The 25,000-nt window shown below is 42.8% G+C and overlaps 2 protein-coding genes across 3 annotated transcripts in view; one reads left to right on the forward strand and one right to left on the reverse strand.

The window, feature by feature from the left end:
• Nucleotides 1–11,728, forward strand: part of arhgap9 (Rho GTPase activating protein 9) — a 101,697-nt gene extending 89,969 nt beyond the window's left edge. For both annotated transcript variants that reach the window (XR_012408312.1, XR_012408313.1), the window contains one exon: nucleotides 11,654–11,728. The gene's annotated coding sequence lies outside the window, so the exon portion shown is untranslated. The remainder of the gene's footprint in view (nucleotides 1–11,653) is intronic.
• A 2,115-nt stretch (nucleotides 11,729–13,843) lies between these two features.
• The window catches only part of LOC141386403 (uncharacterized), a 94,083-nt gene continuing 82,926 nt past the window's right edge, over nucleotides 13,844–25,000 (reverse strand). The window contains exons 7-8 of the mRNA XM_073954864.1: nucleotides 22,927–23,110; nucleotides 13,844–15,958 (exon numbers count right to left, since the gene is read on the reverse strand). Coding sequence (XP_073810965.1) covers nucleotides 15,654–15,958; nucleotides 22,927–23,110 — 489 coding nt within the window. The 3' untranslated portion in view covers nucleotides 13,844–15,653. The remainder of the gene's footprint in view (nucleotides 15,959–22,926; nucleotides 23,111–25,000) is intronic.

Genomic DNA, 25,000 nt, shown 5'->3' on the forward strand with positions numbered 1-25,000 from the left:
TGCGCACGGGCCCCTGGGCCTGCACATAAGGCCCATTGGTTAATCCGGCCCTGTGTCCAGCTAGAAGAGGAACGAACTCTTATACATCAGCTGCTCTTCAGGCATTTTCCACAATTTACAGACTACATTTCAGAAATATGACAATAAAAACTGAAAACTTTATCTGTGCAGAAAGTCATACTTTTTAATTAGTAATAATCAGGCCTGGTGTAACGGAGGCCAGCCAGTAGGGGCTGTGCAGGTAAACCTCACTCCTCTGACCTCTAAAGGTGCTCTAGCGACCAACGCTAGAGGTCATGGTCTATAGCCTCCTTGGTAGAGCACCCGACTCCCATGTGGAAGGTTGCCGGTTCGATACCAGCTCGGAGCAGATTGGGTGGCATAGGACAGGCAGGGTTACACTGGCGGCTCAGTGGTGTCACAGCAAGAAGGTCTCTGGTTAATTTTCCTTCAGCTTAGTCCCTGATTATTAGGGGTCGCCACAGCGGAATGAACCGCCAACTTATCCTGCATGTGTTTTACACAGCGGATGCCCTTCCAGCCACAACCCAGTACTGGAAAACACCCATACCAACAAATTTTCGCACACACTCATACACTACGGCCAATTTAGTTAGTCAATCAATTCCCCTATAGCGCATGTGTTTGGACTGTGGGGGAAACCGGAGCACCTGGATGAAACCCACACCAAAACGGGGAGAACATGCAAACTCCACACCAACCGAGACTTGAACCAGCGACCTTCTTGCTGGAGGCCCACATGCAGACCTGACAAGCACTGATACCGCTAGACCTGTTTTGAGTTTGCCACTATGTTGATGCACAGGCATCTGTAGCTCCGCCCTCTTCTGAAAAGAGCACAATCTCATTTGCATTTAAAGATTAAAAATCACTATTAGTGTGCTGTTTTCAGCTCAAACAAGCGCTACACACTCTAGACACATTGTAAAAAGGGTATAATAGCTCCCCTTAAATCAAGTGTTCAGATGGAAATCAGCAGAGGTTGGAGTCAGTGCACACACACACACACACACACACACACACACACACACACACACACACACACACACACACACACACACACTTCTACACTCACCTCATTTCAGAATGTCATCTTGAGCAGTACATCAGCCTGGAGATGTGCAGGAGGTTTTCAGTCCAGTGTTTTCCCGTTAGGAGATCATCTCCATCAGCTAACCTGCATTGCTCATTAATGACACTGCATTACTCCTCATTTCTCTGTGTGCTTTAGATTCGGTGTGCATGTGGAAATGGAAAACTCCGGTCACAATAGTGAGGGCTAAATGTCAAGCACTGCTTAGAAGACTTTACAAATGTTTTGTTTTGAGTCAGTGGTTTCAGAGCGAGTGTGTGCACGTGACTTCAGTAAACAGGGCCTCCTTACATTAGTACTGTTTGGAAAATGCACTCTGCGTCCACTAGGGGGCGATCTGCGCAATACCATGACATCCACATGCAGTGTTGACAGCTTAGCAATTTTGGTGCTAGATTTAGCAACTTTTCATACTACCCTAGCAACTTTTTTTTCTTTTTAAAGCACCTAGCAACAGCTTTAGCAATATTTAACATCAATTTGGCTGCTTTTAGCAATTTTTAAACAGTGACTCAAAAGAGCAGTGACTGCAGGCTTCACCCAGTAGAGTAAATCACTAGCTCAGAATGTTTGTCATAACTGTAAATTACTGATATTTTTGATATACTGATATATTACTGATATAGTTGGTAATTCCGATAGTGCTATAATTGTTGTCACTTTCACAATTGTGTTAATTTCACAAGTTAAATAGAGTAAGTACACGTGTAACGGAGGCCAGCTAGTAAGTGCTGTGCAGGTTAACCTCACTCCTCTGACCTCTAAAGTTGCTCTAGTGACAGACACTAGAAGCCATCCGCTTGTTAAGTGGTGATGTGTTTGTGACGTATGTAATACTGTTTACGGGTCCAAGCCAGCATTCATTTGAGTGGAGAAATCATTCGTTTATGATTACGTTTTATTGCTATCACACATTAAAGTTAATTTTATATAGAAGTAAAAAAAAAAAAATCACTTCCTGGCCATCGGATATTAGGCATGGACATATATACTGCGATCGTGATTTTCGAAAGCCTTAAATCGCTTTGTAAACGTTTATTATTACCATTTCATGAGTTTCCCCATTCTGTTGAATAGAGCGCTTGGACCCGGAAGCCGCTTCGCGTGACGTCACACTTAACAAGCGGATGGTCTTAAGCCTCCTTGGTAAAGCAACTAACCCCCATGCGGAAGGTCGCCGGTTCGATACCAGCTCGGAGCGGGTTGGGTGGCGCAGGAACGGCGGGGTTACACAAGCTGTGTAATAAACTCTTATTAAAGGGTCACGAAACACCAAAACACATGTGTTGAGCTGTTGACAGTGGTATATGCAGAGATGTATAAAGTACTAGAGACCCATACTTAAGTAAAAGTACAAGTGCTTTATCAAAAATTGACTTGAGTAGAAGTAGAAGTGCTCTTTAAGCACCATACTTAAGTGGAAGTACAAAAGTATTCAACATTTTTTGTACTTAAGTATTGCAAGTAGTTTATTTCAAAATTTACTACTCAAGTACTGAAAGTAAAAGTACAAGTATTGTGTAATGTAGTTATTAAAGAAAGCAGTCAAAATACACTAATTGTTTTGTTTATTTTAAATATCTTTTTTGGGGTACTTGATTAAGCAGAACGAAAAGAAACATGGCTTATGATACTAACTATTTCTCTGTAAATAGTTTCTATGGTATAAGAGCTCACATCGTCAGGCCCTTTAACCAGAAAATGCCTTCACTGATGAGATAATTCAGCATGTTCACTCACATACATACTCTCTCTCTCTCTCTCTCTCACACACACTCACACACACACACACACACACTGCCCTGCACACACCTAAATGTACACTCTCTCCCCACTCTCACACATTCATACACTCTCACACACACAGTTCTCTCTCTATCTCTCTCTCTCTCTCTCTCTCTCTCTCTCTCACACACACATTTTTGTGAATTGTGGGGACATTACATAGGTTGCAATTGTTTTTACACTCTCTCTTACACACACACACACACACAGATGCACACACAGGTACAATCACACTGTTGTTTTCTCTTACACACACATTATTCACTCTCACTCACACACACACACAAATACACACTCAAACTTTGGGAGTTTTGAAGTTTGATTGGTTAATACCACAATAAACAGGAGTTCTGTCTTCTGGAAGCACTTGTGAAACTAAACTAAGCAAGCAAACTAAATCCTGCTTCACAAATTCGTTTGATTTTATTGTAAAAAAAAAAAAAAACAGGAAAACGTGTATATTACTGTGTTAAATGAAAATCTGAAATATTTTATGGCTTATGGCTATGATTTAGTAATAATTGTTATTTATTTTTATCACATTTTTAATGAAATTGGTCTTACAGTTCATATTTTCTGTAGTATATTTATTAATTCTGGTACTTTTACCATAAACCAACATCTCAACCATTTGGTAGAGGCTGATAATTTAGAAATAATGTGATGTGTTGAATAAAAATGCACTGATTGTGTTAACTAGCGACATTAGGAGTTAAGAAATGCAATCAAAAAATTTCTATTGCTTTTGTCTTGGTGTGACAGTTAAAGGGGTTTTTTGTAATAAAAATTTGTCCTTTAATACAGCAGTCAGATATACGAACTGTGCCCTTAATTTGACCTGCTCAAAGAAAACACTCTTTCTGGATGTATCAAACTAAACTCATGCACAGAAGACAGCACGAGCATTTACAGCTAATAAACTCATGTCAATATTATCCCGCCTGCTTTTTGAGCGCTGACAGGCGGGTCTTACACGGCTATGATTGGTTATTGTTTGTCCTCAACAGAAAGGGCTTTAGAAATATAAGCGCTGTTCAGCCATGGCGGGAAGAATACGCGATTATCACAGGTAATAGACACAGTGGAGAAACCTTAATTGCACATGAGGCACGCTTATGTCTGGATCCACAGCTTTAACAGCTAAGAAGAGAGGAAAAGTTACCTTACAAACTGGCCCGCGGGTCAAATGTCCAAAGTGAAAGAGCGAGAGATAGGCAGAGGTGAAGTTTTACAACATTTCTCCCTAATAGTAAACTAGCGGCTGATATGCTGTGCCGCCTCGCCCTCGCGCCTCCGTCCTTCCCCATAGTATTGCGACATCGCGCATAGGAGATAAATGACGTCATCACGTAATCACCGGTTATGACCTATTTCTGAACTGATATCAATCATTTTGACACCCCTAGTAACGAGTAACGATGCAGCACATAAAAAATCTATCGGAGTAAAAGTATTAAACTCATGGAAAATATGTACTTAAGTAAAAGTGGAAGTAGGAGAAAAAAATAATACTCCAGTAAAGTACAGATACTGCCTTTTAGTACTTAAGTACAGTAGTGAAGTAGTTCTACTTCGTTACTATACATCTCTGGGTATATGTGTCCCACACTGCTATAAACACTATCAGGACACCTATATTTCACTAAACAGTGTAAATTGGTTGTTTTTGCGTTATTTCAAGCAAATTCGTACTTCCTGTTTGAAACTAATTTTTGAAGCTGCGTCACGGTCATGACATAATAGCGTGTATTCCAGCGTGCAGACTGGACGTCTGTGCCAGAGTGAGTCTTATTACATCTTACAGTGTGCTGCATTAATGCATGAGTAAGGCTTGATTCAAACCAATCAGCGCGCTCTATTCTGCAACTTCATTAATATTCATTACTGTCACAGTGTTTAGACGACAGAGACGCCACGTTGTGTTGGCAAAACAAGCGTGAAGTGTTGCTTTTATAGTTTGCTGCCGTTAAGTTTTGTTTTCATTTTCTCTCTGTGAGAGCTCAGCTGGAGTCACGTGTGGATTAACAGTGTACGCGACGCTCCACAACAATAACTTACATGTCTAAGGAGGAACATTGTTTACCTGAGAGCTGTTCTCATCTGCAAACGCTGAGATCCGGATTCGCTTTAGTCTCCTCTTAATAAAGACGCGGCTCTAGTTGCTGGTGATTGTTCTGTCTCTACAGATTTGGTACGTGAGCGACCAGTGCTCTTTGTTTATTCAGTTTGTTCGTATCGAACTAAGTTAACCATTGCACCGAGTGTAAACATGTCAGCACCACAACCAAACTTTAACCTCGTGTAGGATTTTCACCGCATTAAGTGACCGGAATAACACACGCGGCTTTGTGACGCTACCTGCCGTGTGCATCTAAGTTTACGGAAAATGCTGAGTTTTTTTTCTCTCATTCACCGTGCGGTATCAAACATTGCATGAAAATACACTTACAATACAGTCTGAGTGTAATGTTTTTAATATAAAATAATCCACAGCGCCTCAGAGAGTAGAGACATGACTGGCTTACGCATGTCAGATACTACGTGATGACGTCACTGATGTGCAAATGAGTGCGTGATGTCATCTGGCAACATTTAGCTACTTTTCGGGCAGGCCTCACATTTTGCAGAACAGTTAACGTGATGGATGCCATTTAAACAGTGCAAACTAGTCCACTGTTTTAGCTCTGGCAACCAAACAGAAACCATCTATTACTGACTATTAGAAACTACCAAGTTCAGTAGGCCTGTGAAATCACTGAAGCACCTGTTTTTGGGCTATATATGCACAGCTAGTGTTTTTCAGCTAATGATATACTTCTCGTGAAAGCTTAATGTGACTATTTTTAATTTCATATGGTTGCTTTTACAGCATCAATGTTGTAATATTACTAAATACATTCAGTTAAACAGATTTAGGGTGCTTTCACATCTGTGAATCGATTCATTTGTTCCGAAACAGGGAATAAAACCCTGCTGAAAAATCCAGCTTAGGCTGGTTGGCTTGTTTTAGCTGGTTGACCAGGCTGGTTTTAGAGAGGTTTTGGCCATTTCCAGGCTGGTTTCCAGCGATTTCTAGCCTGGTCTTAGCTGGTCAGGCTGGAAAATGACCAGCTAAATCCAGCTAAAACCAGCTTGACCAGCCTGGTTTAAGCTGGACATAGCTGGTTTTGGCTGGGCTTCCAGCCTGGCTAGGCTGGTCAAGGCCTGACCAACTAAGACCAGGCTGGAAATGGCTGGAAACCAGCCTGGAAATGGCCAAAACCCCTCTAAAACCAGCCTGGTCGACCAGCTAAAACCAGCCAACCAGCCTAGGCTGGTTTAAGCTGTTTTTTTCAGTAGGGAATTGTCACATTGTTGCTGTTTGTCCTTGGTGGAAGTTCTTGGTGGAAGTTTTAAAGTTTCTAAACGGATTAAAAGAGCTAAAACAAGTCAGTGAGTAAACTCTCTTCACAGCGGTCAGAGATTCATGGTTTATTTTGCAGAGTCCCGCTCAACTGGGGGTGATGGTATGGTGGTGTTTGACAGGTTGCCCGCGATGAGTCTGAAGAGCGAGGAGGGATGTGGTGGGGAGGGGTGAGAGGGGTGCGCAATGTATTTGAGGACCGGGAGGGAGACGAGCTATTTCTGGGAAATTGTCACTTGTTTACGGGCCTCCGGGAGTCTCTTTGCATTTGCGGGCGACTCCTGAAACTTCTGGGAGACTTGAGATGTTTGTAATGACCCCCCGCCCTACTCATAATTCTCTCTTCAAATAGCCGTAGGCCTGTTACATATCCATAAACCACTGTGATATAATCAGGTTTGGACCGTATCGCTTTCTCACTACAATCTATCCATTCCAGAGTTCGTTTCAGTTGAGCCGAGACCACCTCATTCAGGCGATCACAGTCTAAATGATTTGGCGCGGATCCGAGCGCGATTGCTGGATTCACATATGCCAAACGAACCGCGCAAACTGGGCAAACGAGACAGGCTCCCAAACAAAAGTCAAGGTTGTTCAGTTCATTTGGTCCAGACCGAGGGCAACAAATGATGCATTGTAGTGTTTTCCTGCCGTCTTTGGGTCCTCTTCACGCCACACTGATTGCCTTGGTCTGATCCAAACAAAACCCACATCAATGATTGGCCAGGTGTTGTTGAACGCATAAACTGCGTTTCAGTTGGTCAGAATTAACCCGTGCTGGCTAACTGTATCCCTGCTCATAGTATATTATATAGTTTGTATACGTCACTTTAGACAAACTATACATATTGAGAGTGAGGCGCGGCTGAAAAACAGTGTTTTAATGCATCGCAAATGGTGAAGGTGCATCACGCGTCACTTCAGGAGGAGGCGTCAATTAATTTAGATAAACTGTGACATGGTCATCTTCTGGAAGTAATGCCAACGGCCCATCAGCTAATGTTCCCAACTCTTTTTCCTCTTTCCTCTGTTTACAATTGTTGGTAAAGCGCTGTCAACAAATATTGTTCCTCCACATCCCTTAATGCACAGCGCATCGGCTATACGGCGGCTGGATTAGTCCAAAAGGCGCAATACTTTTTGCGGTTGGGTCTGTTCTAGTTTGGATCATGTTCTTACCACAAATTAACCGCTTCAGGATTTGTTTGAAAGTGTACCAAGACCATCTCTTCAAACAGGTCTCGGTATGATTTTTTTGTCCGCTTTTGGTGCGCACTCGAGTACGATTGCTGCATTCCCACCTGCCCAAACGAACCACACCAAGAGCGACAACGAACTCTAGTGCGATTCAACCCAACTTAATAAGACAGGTGTGAAAGCACCCTTAGAGTGTGGTTTGCTTTATTAGCATTTACATTTAGTCATTTAGCAGACACTTTTATCCAAAGCGACTCACAAATGAGGACAAGGAAGCAATTTACACAACTAAGAGCAACAATGAATAAGTGCTGTAGGCAAGTTTCAGGTGTGTAAAGTGCAAGAAGCAAAACATTGATTTTTTTATTTTGTAGTACAGTTAGCGGTGGAGTCAGAGAGGCAATTGCAGATTAGGAAGGAAAGTGGAGACTAAATAGTTGAGTTTTTAGTGGTTTCTTGAAGACAGCGAGTGACTCTGCCGTTCTGATGCAGTTAGGGAGTTCATTCCACCAACTGGGCAGATTGAATGCGAATGTTCGGGAAAGTGATTTCTTCCCTCTTTGGGATGGAACCACGAGGCGACGTTCATTCACCGAACTCAAGTTTCTGGAGGGCACATACATCTGCAGAAGTGAGAGCAGATAAGAAGGAGCAAAGCCAGAAGTTGCTTTGTAAGCAAACATCAGAGCTTTGAATTTGATGCGAGCAGCAACTGGCAGCCAGTGCAAACGGATGAGCAGTTGTCTTGACCAAGGGCAACAAATGATGCATTGCAGCATTTTCTGCCGTCTTTGGGTCCTCTTCACACCACATTGATTGTTTTGGTCTGAACCAGTTGAAAAGAGCCAAAATGCAGTCATGTGACAAAATCCACATCAGTCATTGGCCAGATGTTATTAAACATATTTACTAAACTGCTTTTCAATTGGTCAGAATTAACGTGCGGCGGGAAAATGCCGATAGATCTCCTGCAAGTAAACAACACAGACACAAAATATGGCTTTTGACTATGGAGGGACGACTGCGCTGGCTGATTGTATCCATGCTCATCATATATTATATAGTTTGCATACGTCACTTTAGACAAACTATACATATTGAGAATGAAGCACGGCAGCGGCTGGAAAACAGTGTTTTAATGCATTGCAAACAGTGAAGGCCAATTGCACGTCACTTCAGGAGGAGGCGTCAATTAATTTAGCTAAGCTGTGACATGGTCATCTTCTGGAAATATCAACAAAAGACCCATCCGCTAATGCCCCCCCCTCTCTCCGTTTAAAACCGTTGGTAAAGCGCTGTCAACAGTTTTCTTTCCTCCACACTAATCTTTTAATCAATTAATCTTTTTATCATGACTTCTCCTGAAAGTTGTTTGTCTTCATGTGCACAAGGTTACCATAGAAATGAAAGTGTTTGCTGTTTATTGGTGTCGCAACTCAAGCTCATTTCCACAGTGTTGCACGCGGATTAGTTGAAATGTCCTTTTATTGTGAACTGCTTTCTTATTCATTTTGCTGTAAAATAAAAAGTACACTAAACAGGAACTGCAATTGTATTTTCAATAGGAAACTTTTGCAACTACTCAACTTTTGGCCACTTTGTGTGTGTGTGTGTGTGTGTGTGTCTCAACTATGCTGAAAATGCTGATTTTACCAAGTAGGACATGTTCATGCATTTACATCTATGTTACTCCTGAAACAGCAGTCCAATCAGCCAATCAGAACTAAGGATTGCGTTTACCATTTATTTTAGGCTTATGGTAAGGTTTATGCACTTCTACATGATTGCTATCTAACTATTATTTCCTTCTGATTTTGAGAGGGGTCTGGGTGCAGACCTGGTGCAGTGCAATCTGAGCTGCATCCAATGCTGATATATTGCTGATTTTGGGAATAATTTAGTTATGGTTGGGTTTAGGGGTAGGGAATATGAGTATGGATTACAGTTCACAACAGAAATGATGTTCCAGGATCAACATACACTCCCCGGCCACTTTATTAGGTACACCTTACTATTACTCGGTTGGACCCCTTTTGCCTTCAGAACTGCCCTAATCCTTCATGTCATAGACACAACAAGGCACTGTAAACATTCCTCAGAGATTTTTCTCCATGATAGCATCACACAGTTGCTGCACAGTTGCTCCCGTTCCACCACATCCCAAAGCTGCTCTATTGGATTGAGCTCTGGTGACTGTGGAGGCCATTTGAGTACAGTGAACTCATCGTCATGTTCAAGACACCAGTCTGAGATGATTGAGCTTTATGACATGCTGCATTATCCTGCTGGAAGTAGCCATCAGAAGATGGAGACACTGTGCTCATAAAGGGATGGACATGGTCAGCAGCAATACTCAGGTAGGCTGTGGCGTTGATGCTCAATTGGTACTAATGGACCCAAAGTCAAAGTCATCTCTCCTGCAGTCATACCAACACTGACTCACATAATTAACACATCTCTTGACTCTGGTTTATTCCCCACTACATTTAAGCAGGCTAGGGTAACCCCACTGCTAAAGAAACCCAACCTGGACCATACGCTACTTGAAAACTACAGACCAGTATCCCTGCTTCCATTCATGGCCAAGATTCTGGAGAAAGTAGTGTTCAATCAAGTCCTGGACTTTCTTACTCAAAACAATCTCATGGACAACAAGCAATCCGGCTTTAAGAAAGGCCACTCAACTGAGACTGCCCTGCTCTCGGTCGTGGAGGATCTCAGACTGGCTAAAGCAGACTCTAAATCATCAGTCCTCATTTTGCTGGACTTGTCAGCTGCTTTTGACACTGTCAACCACCAGATCCTGCTATCTACGCTTGAGTCACTGGGCGTTGCGGGCACTGTTATACAATGGTTCAGATCTTACCTCTCTGACAGGTCATTCAGGGTGTCTTGGAAGGGAGAGGTGTCCAACCTACAGCATCTAAACACTGGGGTACCTCAAGGCTCTGTTCTTGGGCCACTTCTCTTCTCCATCTACACATCATCTCTAGGACCAGTCATCCAGAGACATGGATTCTCCTACCACTGCTATGCTGATGATACCCAGCTATACCTCTCTTTTCATCCTGATGATCCCTCGATTCCAGCTCGTATCTCAGCCTGCCTGTTGGATATTTCACACTGGATGAAAGATCATCATCTTCAGCTGAACCTCGCAAAAACGGAAATGCTTGTAGTTTCTGCCAACCCGACTCTACACCATAACTTTTCAATCCAGATGGATGGGGCAACCATTACTGCATCCAAAATGGTGAAAAGCCTTGGAGTAACGATTGATGACCAACTAAACTTCTCTGACCACATTTCTAGAACTGCTCGATCGTGCAGATTTGCACTCTATAACATCAGAAAGATCCGACCCTTCTTATCTGAACATGCAGCTCAACTCCTTGTTCAAGCTCTTGTTCTCTCCAAACTGGATTACTGCAACTCTCTACTAGCCGGGCTTCCAGCTAACTCTATCAAGCCTCTTCAACTGCTCCAGAATGCAGCAGCACGAGTGGTTTTTAATGAACCTAAAAGAGCACATGTCACTCCGCTGCTCATCCGTTTGCACTGGCTGCCAGTTGCTGCTCGTATCAAATTCAAAACTCTGATGTTTGCCTACAAAGTGACTTCTGGCCTAGCACCTTCTTATCTGCACTCACTTCTGCAGATCTATGTGCCCTCCAGAAACGTGCGTTCTGTGAATGAACGTCGCCTCGTGGTTCCATCCCAAAGAGGAAAAAAATCACTTTCGCGAACGCTCACGCTCAATCTGCCCAGTTGGTGGAATGAACTCCCTAACTGCATCAGAACAGCAGAGTCACTCGCTATTTTCAAGAAATGACTAAAAACTCAACTATTTAGTCTCCACTTCACTTCCTAATCTGCAATTGCCTATTTGAATATCACACTAACTGAACAAAAAAAAAAAAAAAAAAAAAAAAAAAAAAATTACTAACACTTCCCTTCTTAGACTTTACAGACCTGAAACTTGCCTTTAGCACTTATTCATTGTTGCTCTTAGTTGTGTAAATTGCTTCCTTGTCCTCATTTGTAAGTCGCTTTGGATAAAAGCGTCTGCTAAATGACTAAATGTAAATGTAAATGTAAGAAAATCTCCCCCACACCATTACACCACCACCACCAGCCTGAACCGCTGATACAAGGCAGGATGATCCATGCTTTCATGTTGTCTGAGCCGAGCATCTGAATGTGTCAGCAGAAATGGAGACTCATCAGAGCAGCAACGTTTCTCCAATCTTCTATTGTCCAGTTTGGGTGAGTCTGTGTGAATTGTAGCCTCAGTTTCCTGTTCTTAGCTGACAGGAGCGGCACCCGGTGTGCTCTTCTGCTACTGTAGCCCATCCGCCTCAAGGTTGGACGTGTTGTGTGTTCAGAGATGCTCTTCTGCAGAGCTCGGTTGTAGCGAGTGCTTATTTGAGTTACTGTTGCCTTTCTATCAGCTGTAACCAGTCTGGCCATTCTCCTCTGACCTCATCAACAAGGTATTTGCGCCCACAGAACTGTTTTTCAGGGAACAGACTGTACAAACCTTCATTTAACCTTTAAAAAAAAACACAATCAAATTTGAATGCAGGATAATGTTCCCTTCTGAGAACTTGCTGAGCCCTGAACCCTACATGCCGTACATACAGATTAATGAAAGTTGAAATATGCATTCTGTGTGAATGATTGCCTCGTTACATTGTACAGGCTACAACAAATCCTCCAGCAACTGTATTTTTTTCCAAAATATGTACAGCTTTATTACAAAGGTTACATATGAACATATACAGGAGTATAAAATAACACTGGTGAAGATCTGAGATGCTGACGGAGGACAGAAGTCGAGTAATAAATGTCAGAAGGCAGAATACAAGCACCGTTTCGAGTAGTTTCTGTTTTGTTGATTATTGCATATTTAATTAGCATATATTTGCATAACTGGCGGGATAAAGCTGCGTTCTGTGAGGTGGTTTCAGTGCAACACTTTCCTCATTTCCCAGAAGGACACTTGTGGCTTGTATTTCACTATGAAGATTATTAATATCACTATTAGATGCAGATATTAGACTCCATCAGCTCTGAGTGCAAAATACAAAAGTGGAATTTAGATTCGAGTATTAAATGTCTGTGGTTATCGTCCAGTTTTTCCAGTTCATCTGTGTCAAATCTGTGCTTAAACTGGCTGTGATTTATATTGCATGTATGGAATAATAAGAAGAATTATTCAAAATAATTTTGATCCCGGACGAGCCCCCATGTAATAGAAAATTAAATTGAAAAGAAAAAGCATTACACCACAATTCAATGGTCTGGAGTGCATTATTCCACTTACTGTATACTACAATAGATGAACAAACCAGTCATTGAATCCTTGATTACTGCTGCAGGAAAATCAGGATTTTAAATGGCTATTGTATTGGAATATTTAATATTTCAATATCTATTATTGCTCCTGAGCACTTTTAATCTAGCACCGATTTTATGAAAGCATAACACTGAAAATATAAACTGTTTAAATATACGAAAATACTATTTGGATTAAGAAAACTAAACCTATTTTCAGAACCATTAAGATTTATTTATTTATATTGCATTGATACTTTCAGTCATATATATTTGTAATGCATAAAGTCTGTATGAATGTTGTGTGTAAAATGTACAAACATCTGTATTATTAGTTAGTTTATTAATTAATTATTTGTTTATGTAATAAATAAGGTATTTTAATTTGGCTAAATTGCTGGCTTTAGGCCCGGCTGGGCCAGTTGGCCTTTCTGTGTGGAGTTTGCATGTTCTCCTTGTTCCAGTTTCCCCCACAGTCCAAACACCTGGCTCTAGGGGGATTGTGTAAGCTAAAATTGTCCATAGTGTATGTGTGTGAATGAGTGTGTATGGGTGTTTCCCAGTGATGGGTGCAGCTTAAAACATATGCTGGATAAGTTGGCAGTTGAGCAAAGCAGTGGCGCAGTAGGTAGTGCTGTTGCCTCACAGCAAGAAGGTCGCTGGTTCGTGCCTCAGCTCAGTTGGCGTTTCTGTGTGGAGTTTGCATGTTCTCCCTGCCTTCGCGTGGGTTTCCTCCGGGTGCTCCAGTTTCCCCCACAGTCCAAACACATGCGGTACAGGTGAATTGGGTAGGCTAAATTGTTCGTAGTGTATGAGTGGATGTTTCCCAGAGATGGGTTGCGGCTGGAAGGGCATCCGCTTCGTAAAGCCTTGCTGGATAAGTTGGCGGTTCATTCCGCTGTGGCGACCCCGGATTGATAAAGGGACTAAGCCGACAAGAAAATGAATGAATGAATTTTACTCTTATATATATTAAATGTTATATATTTTATTCAATTGTTCACATATTTTGGTAATTTTGATGCCAAAATAACAACATTTTTGGCAGAATCTTTTTTTTATTTCAGTGCAATTAAGATCCATGCATTATTAATTAATTTTCCTTCGGCTTAGTCCCTTATTCATCGTCACAGTGGAATTCCAGCAAATGCTTTTTGCAGCGGATGCCCTTCTAGCTGCAACCCAGTACTGGGAAACACCCATACACACTCATATATACACATGCACACTCATACACTACGGCCAGTTTAGTTCATCAATTCCCTAATAGCGCATGTATTTGGACTGTGGGGGATACCGGAGCACCCGGAGGAAACCCACGCCAACACAGGGAGAACATGCAAACTCCACACAGAAATACCAACTGACCCAGCCATGACTCGAACCAGCGACCTTCTTGCTGTGAGGGCACAGTGCTTACAACTGAGACACCGTGCCACCTTCCAATAGCAAGAATTATTTACTAGACAAACAATTATTTCTTTAGTATTGTTATTTTATGGTGTGCATGAATGGGAATTTAATGCCAATGCAATAAAATCTTAATGGTCCTAAAAATGTCACATTTTTAATATAAAATATAACATCATATTTAATTTAGAAGAACTTATTTTGACGTTACTGGATTTCTCTTTGGCAAAATTTCTCTGATGTGCAAAGTTTGTTGAATAGAGTCTTGAATAAAGAAAAGGGCACAACTGCTGTGTGTCTGTGTGTGTGTACATGTCTTTATATCGCAGTGGGGACTTACAATTGAATACACACAGACTCATGGGGATTTGTCACCATGGGGACAAAATTGAGGTCTCCATGTGCACTAATGCTTATAAATCATACAGAATTAGATTTTTTAAAAATGTAAACATGCAGATTGTTTCCTGTGAGGGTTGGGTTTTTGTAAAGTCGGGGTAGAGGAGAGAATATACAGTCTATACTATATTAATTAAGTCTATGAAAACCCCCACTGGGATAGTAAAATATACAGATGTAGGCAAAATTGTTGGTACCCTTCCACTGAAGAAAGAAAAACTACCCTGAAATTACTTTAAAATAATAAAAAACCTAGTGGGAACGGGACTAAAACCAAGTGGGAACAGGACTAAAACTGGAGGAAGTGGGAGTTAAACCCAGAAGAAGCAAAACTAAAATCCATTGGAATTGGTCGGTTGTGGGACTAAAACCCAGAAGGAGTGGTCAGGTGTGATCAGGTGTGAGACTAAAACCCGAGCGGTCAGGTGTGGTACTAAAACCCAAGTGGGTGTGGGACTAAAACCCGGAGGGAGCAGTCAGGTGTGGGACTAAAACCCAGAGGGAACAGTCAGGTGTGGGACTAAACCAAGTGGGTGTGGGACTAAAACCCGGAGGGAGTAGTCAGGTGTTATCAGGTGTTGAACTAAAACCTGAGCGGTCAGGTGTGGGACTAAAACCTGAGCGGTCAGGTGTGGGACTAAAACCCAGAGGGAGCGGTCAGGTGTGGGACTAAAACCAAGAGGGAGCGGTCAGGTGTGGGACTAAAACCAAGAGGGAGCGGTCAGGTGTGGGACTAAAACCCAGCAGGAGCGGGCTGAAGTGGAACTAAAAATGACCAGAAATGGGACTAAAACCCAGAAGGAGCAAGACTAAAACCTAGAGGGAGCGGTTGGTTGTGGGACTAAAACCAAGCAGGAGTGGATAGATGTAGAACTAAAATTCAGTGGGAAATGGACTAAACCCAGCTGGCCTGAACAAATCTGAAGGGTACCAGTAATTTACTTTACATCTGAACATGTGTGAGTGTGTGTGTGAGTGTGTGTGTGTGTGTGTGTGTGTGTGTGTGTGTCAGTGGTCAGTGTTCTCCTCCTCCTCCTCCTCTTCTTCCTCCAGGCTGGAGTCGGTCAGGAATGCTCCTCCTCTGTCCCCTGTGGGCCCCTGCTGCTCTGGCTCTGGCTCTGGGTCTCCGTCCGGGCTGCAGAAGGCGTAGCGGTGGTTCATGTGCTGTGAGTACGAGCCCGAGTGAGAGAAGCGTTTGCCGCATTTATCACACTGATAGGGTTTCTCTCCCGAGTGCAAACGACTGTGTTCAATTAGATGATGCTTGTGTTTGAAGGCCTTCTTGCAGATCTGACACTCGTGAGGTCTCTTTCCTACAGCAGAAACACACACACACATGCACACACACACGCACACACACACACACACACACACACACACACACACACACACACACACACACACACACACACACACACAAAGAATTTTAAAATATAGAAGTGTATTTCTAAATTGACTTTGACTTGTATTTCATTCATTCATTCATTTTCTTGTCAGCTTAGTCCCTTAGTCCGGGGTCGCCACAGCGGAATGAACTGCCAACTTATCAAGCAGGTTTTTACGCAGTGGATGCCCTTCCAGCCGCAACCCACTTCTGGAAAACATGTATACACACTCATTCACACTCATACACTAGACAATTTAGCCTACCCAATTCCCCTATAGCGCATGTGTTTGGACTGTGGGGGTAACCGGAGCACCCGGACGAAACCCACACAAGTGCAGGGAGGACATGCAAACTCCACACAAAAAAGGCAACTAATCCAGCCGGGACTCGAACCAGCAACCTTCTTGCTGTGAGGCGACAGCACTACTGCACCACTGCGTCGCCGACTGGTAGTTCATTGAAGAAAATACAGCAAACATTATTTAATGTGCTCCTCATCATTTGTTTTTTAATTAAACATGTAGGCCATTTTTGGTTCTTGCAACACATTTCAAAAAGTCGATTCAGTAAAGCATTCACCACTCTGTGATGCTGCCGTTCCTTTTCACAACACTTATAAGGCATTTAGGGACTGAAGACACTAGGGGACTGTGTTTAGGTGTCATTTAGTTCCATTCTTCCTGCAAACATGCCTTAAGGTGAGCAAGAGTACGGGGTTTTCGTTGTCGCATTGTGCACTTCAAAATGTGCCACAGATTCTCCATTGGAGACAGGTTGGGACTGCAGGCAGGCCAGTCCAGTGCCTGTATCCTCTTACTCTGCAGCAGGACTGTCATGTGTGCAGATTGTGGTTTTACATTGTCCTGTTGAAATACGCAAGGGTGTCCCTGGAGAAGAAGGCAGCATATTGTGCTCCAAAATGTGCTCTTTGTACTTTTCAGCATTTATGGAGCATCACAGAAGGGCAAGTTACCTTTGCCAAAGGCACTGATCATAACAGACGCTGGCTTTTGGACTTAATGCTGGTAAAAGTCTGGATGATCCTTTTATTTGGACCATTTCTTCCCCCCAAAAATAATAATAATTAATAATAATTCCTTACATTTATATAGCGCTTGTCTGGGCATTCAAAGCGATTTACACACAAGGGGGGGGGGGGGGGGGTCTGGGGGTCTCCTCATCCACGGCCAGTGTGCAGCATCCACCTGGATGACGCGACGGCAGCTATTTTGCGCCAGACCGCACACCACACACCAGGGTTGTAACGGTATGAATTTTTTACGGTATGATAATCGTCTAAAACAATACCACGGTTTGACGGTTTCGCGGTATACGGTATGTTACAAATGTTACAAAATAATAGAACAGTGAAGCAAATTTGACTTTTTCCAAATAATATATTTTTAGTTACTATAAACAACACCACTTACAATGAACAAATAAAAAAATAAGAAAATAATAAATAGTGTGTCAAAGTCCAAATAAAGTCCAAATAAACATGGTGCAAATCCTCAGTAAAAAATAGATATAAATATTTACTATACTATAAATAGTTACATAACGAAACTAGATTCAATATGGAACATCCTTAGGTTTTATGTGCCAGGATGGATATGGTTGTCTATCGATATGGATTTGGATATGGTTGTCTGCAATGCAGACAAACAGCTGCATCTTCATTTGCGTCTTTTGAAAACAGCAAGAGCAGCAGTTCGTCTTTGCTGTGTCACTGTTTTGTCATGTTTCTGTGCTGCTGTGCATGCAAAAGTACTTAGTATGAGAATTATTTCATGCAAAACTTTTTTTTTTTTGCGTTTTATTTAGCCGCGCATAAATGTATGCCTATCTCTCATTCCGAGTTGTTCAAAAAGCTCGTTGTTGGTCCACAAACAAAAGCGAAACCTATGCTTATTGGTTGTGATATAGCGAGTTTGAACCAATCTGGGCATGGAGGAGGGACAATGCATCAATGTATCATGTCTGGTTTGTCCAGAGACACAGTGACGAGCGTTTCTTTGTCAAATCAGCGTTGTCAAATTTTGATGACGTAACCGCACTGATTCCGGAGCCTCTGAAAGTCCGAATGTTATGTGATACAGCACTGGAAAGCAGAGATTCTCTTCTTTATGCCAATCTTTGAATTGTATGAATCGGATCAGCGGATCCAAAGTTATTAAACATTTAAGAGCAATACTTATTTTTAGCCGCGGGCGGCTGTCTCGGTCTTTAAGGGTTAAAACCGTGGATATGCAATTGTTCATGGTATGATAATCGTGCACGTTCAAATCGTGGTAGACCGTCATACCGGTATATTGTTACAACCCTACCACACACCAGCGAATTGGTGGAGAGACAGTGATGAAGCCAATTGGAATATGGGGATGATTAAGAGGCCATGATGGACAGAGGCCAGTGGGCAGATTTGGCCAGGATGCCGGGGTTAAACCCCAACTATTTTTCAAAGGACATCCTGGGATTTTTAATGACCACAGAGAGTCGGGACCTTGGTTTAACGTCTCATCCGATAGACGGCGCTCACTGAGCAGTATAGAGACCCTATAACTATACTGGGGCATTAGGAGCCACACAGACCGCAGGTTGGGCGCCCCCTGCTGGCCTCACTAACACCACTTCCGGCAACAACCTAGCTTTCCCATGTGGTCTCCCATCCAGGTACTGACCGGGCGCAGCCCTGCTTAGCTTCAGTGGGCGACCATGTGAGAGTTGCAGAGAGCTAGCTGCCGGCAATACTGCTTCATCGGACCACATTAGATGTTTCCAGTGTGTGATGGTCCATCCCAGATGCCTCTGAGCTCACAGAAGTTGATGGACACTGTTAACAGGCCTTTCCTTTGGCACAGCAGTTTTCACTGGCATTTGCGGATGTAACTCTGCATTGTGGTACTTGCTAAAGGTTTGCCTCCGTATTCCTGAGCCCATGTGCTGATATTGTTTATAGATGAGTGAGGATTCTTGATGCAGCGCCTCCAGAGGAATCAGAGATCACGGTTGTTCAGCTTAGGCTTGTGCTCTTGTCCTTTACGCACTAAAATTCCTCCAGACTTCTTGAATCTTTAAATGATGCACTGTTGAAGGTGAAATATCCAAATGTCTTCCTCTCTTTCTTTGAGGATCATTGTTTTTAAATATTTCAATCAATTTTTCAAGTATTTGTTGTCAAACTGGCGATCCTCGGCCCATCTTTGCTCCTAAAGGACTAGACCTTTCTTGATGCTGCTTTTGTACCAAGTTATAATTACAATCAATGTCTACAATGTCTGAAGCAGATGGGCATCCCGCAGCATTTAGTAAATCTGACACGATCACTCTATGAGAATCAAAAGGCCACGGTCAGGACAGCATTTGGCAACACTTACTGGTTTGGGATTGAGAAAGGTGTTCGACAAGGATGCATTTTAGTATCTACCCAGTTCAATCCGTATGCCGAAGTGGTCATGAGGCTATGCAATCTGGACGAGTCACCAATCGGAGTGAAGATCGGCGGGAGAAACATCAACAACCTTGATGTGGACCTTGTGAATGATACGACCCTGATTTCAGAAAGTGAAAAGGACCTTGAATATCTGGTCCAAAGAGTGAAAGAAGAAAGTGAACAAATGGGACTGTACCTCAACATCAAGAAAACAAAGGTAATGACAACAGCATGCAATGGTACAGTTCACATAACAATTGACAATGAGGAAATCGAATCAGTCCAAGACTTCATCTTCCTTGGATCCAAGATCGACCACAATGGCGAGTCAGGGTTGGAGATCAGACAAAGAATCGCAGTTGGCCGCAGTGCAATGCAAGGAATGGAGAAGGTATGGAAAAGCAAGGACATCAGTGTAGTAAAGTTTGTTGTGTGGGAAGAAGGAGGCGGAGAACCGACGCCGTTTTTAAATTATTTATTAATAATCACGGAGACTGCCGTCTAAACCAAAACAAACTGAAAGCAAAAGCAAAACAATATGCCCAGCCCGGTCCTCTCTCGGCTTCCTCTGCCATCGTTCCTCCTCTTATAATCCAGAGCTCCTTCCATGGGATTCGAGGCCGGTGCGCACCACAGGTGCATCCACTCACGCGCGGCCTCATTCCGTTCCGCTCTCGGCCACGCCCCCTCGCCACAATCAGCATTGTAACAAAGATCAGAACAATCAATGCCATCGTTTTCCCAATCTCCATGTATGCATGACACTCAAGAAGAAAGACAGAAGGAAGATCGATGCTTGTGAATTGTGGTGCTGGAGGCGAATGATGCGCATACCATGGACAGCGAGGATCACAAACAAAACGATCCTGGAGCGTGTCAAACAAAATGTATCACTAGAGGGCAAAATCACCAAGCAACGACTCTCTTTCTTTGGTCATATTATGCGAGCCAACTTCATGGAAACAGATTTAATGCTCGGTGCAGTCAGTGGATCGAGAAGAAGAGGGCGTCAGAGAACACGATGGCTGGACACAACCAAGACTGACATAAACTTGAACATGGAACAACTCAAACAAGCAGTCAGAAATAGGAAAGCGTGGCAAATCACGATCCATAAAGTCAGTGTTGACTGATTGGTTAATCCTCATCATCATAATTACAATCACTTGTTGACATCGTCTGTGGCACATCACATTATTATTTCAACAGTTGACCTGATTACTGCCCTAAACTGCTCCTGTCACAACTTTTTTGGGAGTGTGTTGTAGGTCTGAATGACTGGAGAGGATGGATATTTACAAATGAAATGAAGATGACCACACATAACGTCAAATATTCTGTGTTCATATTGTCCAGGGGTGGACTGGGACTAAAAATCAGCCCTGGCACTGTAGCCACAGCAGCCCACATTACCACACCGACACAGCCCCACCCAAGGACACGCACATTCACTACTTATATTGGTGTACAGATGGTAAAATTATATAAGCAGTACCTTATTTAAGAGATATTTAAACATTTAATGTATGTGACTGGAACAAAAGCAACCCATTTATATATGCAATCATGTCATTACTTTTTTTTTCGGCTTAGTCCCTTTATTAATCTGGGAATCAGCAACTTATCCAGCATATGTTTTACACAGTGGATGCCCTCAAAGCCGCAGTCCATTATACTGGGTTACCCAATTTACAATTGGCCTACCCAATTCACCTATAGCATGTGTTTGGACTTGTGAAGGAAACCAGAAGGAAATCCATGCGAACATGCAAACTCCACACAGAAACACCAACTGACCCAGATGAGGCTCAAACCAGCGACTTTCTTGCTCTGAGGCGACAGCACTACCTACTGCACATCACACTGACCCCTTTCGAGACTAGTTCAGTAAATTTGATGTATTTGTCAATGTCTGACTTGACTGCCTTTCCCTTTTTTTTTTGCACTTGCTGTTTGTTTGACATTCTTGCAAGTTTTTGATTAAATCTGAGTAGCCTCAGATTGGGTCGGCCCATCTCGAAACCAGCCAGTTGTTGCCAATTGGGCCAATGCTTAACATTTACTATTATTCTTATTATTATCACCATCATCATCATAATATTCACATCTCGCACAAGATAAAAGCTGCCTACATTTAAAAAACAATACATATGAAAAAATAAATAAATAAAATAGGTGACCGGCCCACATTTAAAAAAATGGTCCGGCCCTTCTGGGATTTGCCAGAATTGCCAGATGGCCAGTCCGCCCCTGATATTGTCTGCAGTGAACTACAAGTCAAAGTACATTTGGAAATCACTACCGTCTTTGTTTATTTCAGTTTTCCACGCTGTTCCAACTGTTTCTGATTTGAGGTTGTGTATGATGATTAAGGGTGTCACGATCCTCCAAATCCTCGATTCGATTACATTTTCGATTCTAAAGGCACGATTCTCGATTTTCGATTGTGAATAATTAATTGATTAATGACCAATTAATTATTTGTAGCCTACCGTTTAAACTACCTGACCTGCATGGTCTTTGTTTTACCCATAAACAAATCATACAGTAAATGAATAAAGGCAAGATACACACATCATTACCACCTGTCAGTCACTTTTTCTGCGGGACTCGTGAATAGGCAGTGATCTGTGTCGTTATAACGGCGTCGGTAAAAAAAGACGCACAACCAACAGGAACCAGCCAACAGTATCTGAGGTGTTCGCTAAAATGACGAAGTACAAGTGAGTGAAAGATTGAAGCAGTCCTCTGACTGCCTGGACCTGCTGTCTCGAGCGCATGGCTGTGTGTGCGTCTGTGTCTGTGTGGTCACGTGATCTGCATTTTCAGAGGTAGAGAGGAAGGAGGGCTGCTCAGAAATGCTACACGCCACTGTGGATGTCAAATCGTTGTCGTTCTAAAATGCCATTTAAAAACAAAGACAGTGTAAACAGGGCCTGAGTGTGTACTTTTCCTGAGCGGATTTGCAATGGGGGCGGGCGGAGGATCGCGATGCCGGTGTTGTCTATCGGACGAACCCTAATACGTACATAGCAGAGCTTGCAAAACTGTGTTTTTTTTTGTCGACAACACGAACGTTGTCAACATAACTCACTGGAAATCCAAAATGCTTCCACACCGGCGACTTCATTGAAAGAGGAGAGGGTTTAAGCTCTGTCGACGGGTCTCCTGCGTCTGCAGTTTAACAAGCACTTCAACAAGCCTGTTTTTTCCCCGCTTGGCAAGCCAAGCTGACGTGAAATGGGGGCGTGGCAGCATCGACGATTCTATTTTTTTATGCGATAATCGAAATTGAGCATAAATTAAAAAATCGAAATCGTGACACCCTTAATGATGATACACAACAGTACATTTTTAGAGTAACATTAAATGTGTTTTTACAGTCAGTGACATGATGGTGACAGAATGCTGATAGAGTGTGTGTTGACGTTTTCAGCATGTGTGTGTGTGTGTGATGTCACCTGTGTGCTCATATTTATGCCTCAGTAACGAGCTGCTCTTCTGGAAGGTTTTGTCGCAGATGTCGCAGGCGTACAGGCCTTCATCTGTCTTCTTCAGCCTCTTTCTGCCTGCAGAGATTTCAGGATCCATCCCATCATCCATCAGAGAGAGGAGATCCAGAGCACCACGACCCAGAGCCTCAGTCTACACAACACATACACAACACAACATGTCAACACAACACATCAACACACAATATAACACACAACACATCCCATCATCCATCAGAAAGAGGAGATCTAGAGCACCACGACACAGAGCCTCAGACTACACAACACAACAACACATACACAACACAACATGTCAACACAACACATCAACACACAATATAACACACAACACATCCCATCATCCATCAGAAAGAGGAGATCTAGAGCACCACGACCCAGAGCCTTAGACTACACAACACAACAACACATACACAACACAACAACACATACACAACACAACATGTCAACACAACACATCAACACACAATATAACACACAACACATCCCATCATCCATCAGAAAGAGGAGATCTAGAGCACCACGACCCAGAGCCTTAGACTACACAACACAACAACACATACACAACACAACAACACATACACAACACAACATGTCAACACAACACATCAACACACAATATAACACACAACACATCCCATCATCCATCAGAAAGAGGAGATCTAGAGCACCACGACCCAGAGCCTTAGACTACACAACACAACAACACATACACAACACAACAACACATACACAACACAACATGTCAACACAACACATCAACACACAATATAACACACAACACATCCCATCATCCATCAGAGAGAGGAGATCCAGAGCACCACGACCCAGAGCCTTAGACTACACAACACAACAACACATACACAACACAACAACACATACACAACACAACATGTCAACACAACACATCAACACACAATATAACACACAACACATCCCATCATCCATCAGAAAGAGGAGATCTAGAGCACCACGACCCAGAGCCTTAGACTACACAACACAACAACACATACACAACACAACAACACATACACAACACAACATGTCAACACAACACATCAACACACAATATAACACACAACACATCCCATCATCCATCAGAGAGAGGAGATCTAGAGCACCACGACCCAGAGCCTTAGACTACACAACACAACAACACATACACAACACAACAACACATACACAACACAACATGTCAACACAACACATCAACACACAATATAACACACAACACATCCCATCATCCATCAGAGAGAGGAGATCCAGAGCACCACGATCCAGAGCCTCAGACTACACAACACAACAACACATACACAACACAACATGTCAACACAACACATCAACACACAATATAACACACAACACATCCCATCATCCATCAGAGAGAGGAGATCCAGAGCACCACGACCCAGAGCCTTAGACTACACAACACAACAACACATACACAACACAACATGTCAACACAACACATCACTGCTTCAGAAATGACTACTCTCCCTCAGTCATCCTTCCATCAAGCAAGTTTCTTGTGTTAGCCTAATTTGGTTGGCGACGTCACCGACCAGAGGGGGCAGTAACGCACCAAAACGTTTGCTGTCAACCACCGTAAAACAGGAAGGAGAAACTGTCGTTCGAGCTATCATATGGATTTACTTTCATCGCCTAGAAAACGGCCTCACAGCTCTGTGAATGTCGGTGCCATCACTTATTCATCCGCGATTGGTAAATGTAGCTTTGTGGACGCTACTGCGCTACTTGACTAATAAAATAGCTTCGCAACTGAAAAGCTATTTGATTTAGAAAGTAGCGACGTTACCGCCACGCTACTGAGAAATGTAGTTAAGCTATTAGCGTCACTACCATAGACTGTAAAATATATGGACGTAGTGTCCGTGACGTCACTCATAGGTTTCTAAAGAGCGCAAAAGAAGCCACAAGTAGGCGTGGCCAACCGTCGCTATTTTGTTCGCGCATCATCCCACCGACGGCGGGATACCAAACAAGGGCAAAGAGGCGGAGAGTGAGC

The sequence above is a fragment of the Danio rerio genome, chromosome 6 (genome assembly GCF_049306965.1).
Source record: "Danio rerio strain Tuebingen ecotype United States chromosome 6, GRCz12tu, whole genome shotgun sequence".
Lineage (NCBI taxonomy): Eukaryota > Metazoa > Chordata > Actinopteri > Cypriniformes > Danionidae > Danio > Danio rerio.